The 5,054-nt window shown below is 41.0% G+C and overlaps 1 protein-coding gene across 1 annotated transcript; it reads right to left on the bottom strand.

The window, feature by feature from the left end:
• Window positions 1-557: 557 nt before the first annotated feature.
• LOC148348297 (general transcription factor II-I repeat domain-containing protein 2A-like) lies at window positions 558-2,863 on the bottom strand. Its single transcript, XM_088322747.1, has 2 exons — window positions 2,780-2,863; window positions 558-2,617 (listed from the first exon to the last, which is right to left on the bottom strand). Exon 2 carries the CDS (start codon window positions 2,553-2,555, stop codon window positions 1,167-1,169), a length of 1,389 nt encoding a protein of 462 aa, XP_088178873.1. The 5' UTR covers window positions 2,556-2,617; window positions 2,780-2,863; the 3' UTR covers window positions 558-1,166.
• Between the last annotated feature and the right edge of the window lie 2,191 nt (window positions 2,864-5,054).

The raw sequence follows: 5,054 nt of genomic DNA, 5'->3' as shown, positions 1-5,054 counted from the left end.
GTTTGGCACTTTATGGGCTTCAGCGCTTGCCGTAGCTTAAGTGAGTTTGTAAGCGTTGAAGGCAATAGATAGATAGATAGATAGATAGATACTTTATTCATCCCCGAAGGGAAATTCACTTTTCCAGCAGCATCCCTAAGCTGAGAACAATCGAAAATAACTGAGAACAATCGAAAAATAACACGGGAGCTGCTGGAGTGGCTGCCATTCGTGACGGCGCCGGAGAAACGATTCAATTTGAATCACTAAACCCAGAGATTGTGAAACCTTGTGTCGTGCATGAAAGAGGGTCGCTACATATGGTTTATTTTCAGGAAAGATTTCAAAGTTTTTCTTTCTCATTTTTTGTTTTATGTCAACTACGCTAAATATTGACACATTTCTGGCACATGGCTCAAATGTCCACATTCTTGGCTTCACTCCTAAGTGTTTTTTTTAATACCAGCCAACAACGCCACGGAGAACATTTTAGCTTAATAAAGGATGATCGGTACGGGGACAGTTGTAACGCATGCAAAAACTGCTACAACTGTAAACGTTAGTATAGTGCAGGGGTCACCAACCTTTTTGAAACTGAGAGCTACTTCACGGTTACTGAATCATACGAAGGGCTACCAGTTTGATACGCTCTTCTGAAATAACAAATTTGCTCAGTTTGCCTTTAGTTATACATTATTTATAATGATTAGTAATACTCACCTATGTAAAGACACTGATCATGTTAATGATTTCTAACAATGATTATCAAAAATGACAACAAGGTGGGAAACAGATATCAATATTCAACACTTTATCTCTATTAATCACAGTATTTGTTACATTTTCAGATGATCACTTACATCACTACATTTTAGCAAAAAATATCCCATTTGCACAAGCCACTGACATGCCCTGTTAACAAATCATGAACTATGTTGCAACATGTTTCAAAAAGTTAACAATTATGTAATGTTAAACAAAATCAACTTACATATTTTTAAATATGTAATACATTTTTTATTTCACATTTTGAACTAATGGCCAAGTCTGTGTTATGTTTAACAAAATTATAACTTTTAAATGTCATGAACACACTTTTAAATTGAACACAATTCTTCAATATTTTAATTCAACTTTGCCATGGCACTACCATGTTGTCACTGACTACATCTGGTATCCGTCCTTGGTTAGTGGGAAGACTGGCATTGCATGCTGTTCACCAGTGTGTTGTAATCTGGTGTGTAACTTGACACTGCAACTGTGAGTGAGTCTCTCAGATGTGCATCAGTGAGGCGTGTTCTGTGTTTGTTTTTGATGAAGTTCATGTCAGAAAATGCTGATTCACAGAGATAGGTTGAGCCAAACAGGCTGGCAACCTTCATGGCTGCTGTGCATACTCCACTGTACTTCTCTGTGTCAACAAGGCGCCAAAAGTTTGGTGCAGCCTGGTAGGCTTTGAGATGGAGATCATTTTGCAATGTTATAATTTCAATCTCCACCTGTCCAGCATCCAAGTTGAACGTTGCACTTAACTGCTCAGCAAAGCATGTTGTGTCCCCATTCATGAAAGGGTTGGAAATGAAGAACACACATGGTTCAAGCTGATGAAGGTCACAAAACCTATTCTCAAACTCTTGCCCAAGTCTGTTTATTACTTCAATGTACTTTTCTGCCACTTTTTCAAATGTCTCAGATGCAGAAGCATTGTCTTTCAGCACTGACTGCACAGAGGGAAAGTGCAGAACTTTTTTTCTCTGTAAATCTGCAGAGAATGCATTCATTTTGGCTTTAAATGCATTTAAAGCACTTATCATATCGACAACAGTCTTACCTTTGCCTTGCAGCTGGCAGTTCAGGAGGTTTAATTTCCCAGTAATGTCCACCAAAAATGCAAGGTCAAGTGTCCACTCTGTGTCCTCTAGCAGTGAGACATCTTCGCCTTTGGACTGCATGAACTCTTTGATTTCACGCAAAAGAGACAAAAAACGATGCAAAACTCGTCCTCTGCTGAGCCATCTGATTTCTGTGTGTAGCAGTAGGTCCCCATATTCTGCTGACATCTCCTCTAATAGTACCTTGAAAATCCTGTGCTGCTTTGCTTTGGAGCGGATGTTGTTTATGATTTTCACAACGGGAGTCATCACGTGCCCAAAGCCGATCACTTTCGCACACAACGCCTGCTGGTGAATGATGCAATGGTAATGCAGAAATTTGGGGAAGTCTGGGTCACGTTTACAGTGAGCGATGAAACCTGTCTGTCGGCCGACCATAGCAGGAGCCCCGTCTGTTGTCACCGCTACCAGCTTTTCCAATGGCACCTTTTTCTGCACGAAAAACTCCTTCACCGTGTTATAAATGTCAACTCCTCTCGTAGTTGTCTTTAAGGGCAGTAGTGTCAGGAGTTCTTCTTTTGTGGAGAAATCATTAAACACCATCCGGATAAAAACCAATAACTGCGCTGTACTGCTGCTGTCCACGGACTCATCGCACTGGAGGCTAAACCACTTGCACTTCGCCAGATCCTGCTCCAACTGATCGACCAAGTTACTGGACATAGCTGATACTCGTCTTGCCATCGTAGATGCCCCCAGTTGGACGTCGGAAAGAGTGGAGATTAGGTCGCTTCCATTTTTCTCGTCTTTAAATACAGTGTTAGCAATTAATAACATCGCTTCTTTGACAACTTCTCCATCTGTAAATGCCTTTTTTTTCTTGATCAGAAAATGTGTAGCTCTAAACGAGGCTTCGGTTGCTTTTTGTGAGTTTTTGGCCGGCCTCGTAAAAAAAGACTGTTGCTTACCCAGAGCGGTCTTTAGCTCACGGGCTTTTTCTGCCCGTAGGGCGCTTGCAGGTGGATATTTATCATGGTAGCTTTTGTGACACGTATTGAAATATCTCTCCACATTGTGCCGTTTTGCTGTCGCCACGGTCGTCCCGCAAATCAGACACACGCAGGTTTCTTTTACAGTCGTAAAAAAGAACTCCTCTTCCCATTCACTGTGAAAGAGATACGTTTTCTTTCTTTTTTCTGCCATGTTTTTGGGGTACGAAAGTGCATACAGCGCCCGCTAGCTTACTCTCCACATCCCACAAGCTCTACTTTACTGCCCATAGGTAAATATTGTGCGCGTTAACCTTAAAGTATTTTTAAGATAGTATTTTTTAAATCTATATACATACAAGTGTGATTAAAAAAATAATAGCAACAGAACAAAATTAATTTTTAGACGCAGCTCTCTATGAGATGTGCTATTTTTGGAACAGGCCCGCGGGCGACTCATGTGGTCCTTGCGGGCGACCGGGTGCCCGCGGGCACCGTGTTGGTGACACCTGGTATAGTGCATGTCATATGTGCACTTGGTTAGCTTTTGAATATGTGTTATGCCCTTAAAAGTAATTGGTGTGCTTTTTTTCCTAGCACGTCTAGGGAAAGAATCAGGAAGACAAGAATTGGTCCTGCCAACCAAGCAGAGCAGCCGGCCTGTCCAGCTCTATCTCACATGCTGAAGCTCAAGTTTTCAATCCAACTTCAGTGCATCATCATTTAAAAGCAATATCAAGAAAAACTGTTAAAAGATAGAGGAAAAACGTCCAGAATAAAATTCTCAGAGACACATCTGTGAAGACTGTACATGAGGAAGAGGAGAGGACTGAAAAAAAGAAGACACCACCCGTGGCAAAAAGAAGACTTACCAGTCTTTCTCATTTCAAAAGAAACAGACGAGAGAACAAGAAAGGGAAAAAAAGAAGCCCCACACTCAAAGAATCAAATGATTGAGCTACTTCTGTTTAGTCCAAGACTTCTGTTTAGTCTGTGCGAACAAATGAAAGGGTAAAGAAAAGTGGGTAAAGTGTTTTGATTGCAAGTAATTTGCCAGTGAAGGCTGCACCCCAGGCACTGGCTTATACATTTGCCACAACTGTTTGTCAGATTCTTGTTACCAATGCTGTCCATACAAAATGATGAATGTGATACTAACACTTAGTTCTATTCCATTCTCTTCTTGTCATATGTTTCTATTAAATCATAAATATAATATATCTCGATGCGGTGGAGTAGTGGCTCTACACAGAGTCCCTCACCTTATCTCTAAGGGAGAGCCCAGACACCCTGCGCAGAAAACTCATTTCAGCCACTTGTATCCGGGATCGTGTTCTTTCGGTCATAACACACAGTTCATGACCATAGGTGAGGGTAGGACCGTAGATCGACCGGTAGATCGAGAGCTTTGCCTTTCGGCTCCCCCCTCTCTTCACCACGACGGACAGGTACGGGATCCAAATGACGGCAGACGCTGCAGGCGGGTCGCCTGTGGATCTCTCGTTCCATCCTACCCTCACTCGTGAACAAGACCCCAAGATACTTGAACTCCTCCACTTGGGGCAATATCTCATCCCCAACCCGGAAAGAGCATGCCACCGCCCAATATCTCAAATGTATTTGTCATAATAAATCACACCGGTACAACTGTCCACAAGCAGTATTACAACCACGCTTGGTACTGAGTACGGTTGTAATACTGTGTATGTCTCTGTTTGAGAGACTGTCACAGAGTTACGAAGCACTCTACCATTGAAGTCTATTTGAAAAAGACAAATTAAGTTACCATGTATAAACATTTGAGAGGACTAGCACAAAATATCATAAATGGGGAGGGAGAAAGCAAAATGTGTTAAAACTGTACCCGGTTTCCCCTAATTATAAACGATATGAGGTAGAAAAATACTTGCAATCGTACATTTGTAATAAACAATGGCAGATGAGCTTCGCAGTTGTCATCCATGCATGCGTGACTCACACATCTTTCCACGAGTACAGGAATCACCACTAAATTTTAAAAAAATAAATGACGTCATTATTTCCATACGACACGCTCTGACCCTTGACATATTGATGGGAATTACATCATACAACTTTAAACCGAATAAAAGATCAACTCAAAAGTATAATTTTGAAAGGAAATAAAGTCAGTCTGAGAAAAAAAATGTTTATATTTATTTAAAACAAATAAAACTCACCAAAACTGTTCAGTCATAACAGGGAATTTCTACTAAGAGAATGAAGTATTTTTTTT

The sequence above is a fragment of the Urocampus carinirostris genome, chromosome 18 (assembly GCF_059441175.1).
Source record: "Urocampus carinirostris isolate Australia breed hairy pipefish chromosome 18, RoL_Ucar_1.0, whole genome shotgun sequence".
Lineage (NCBI taxonomy): Eukaryota > Metazoa > Chordata > Actinopteri > Syngnathiformes > Syngnathidae > Urocampus > Urocampus carinirostris.
The sequence above is the reverse complement of the archived record's forward strand: the minus strand, read 5'-3'. Positions and strand labels throughout refer to the sequence as shown.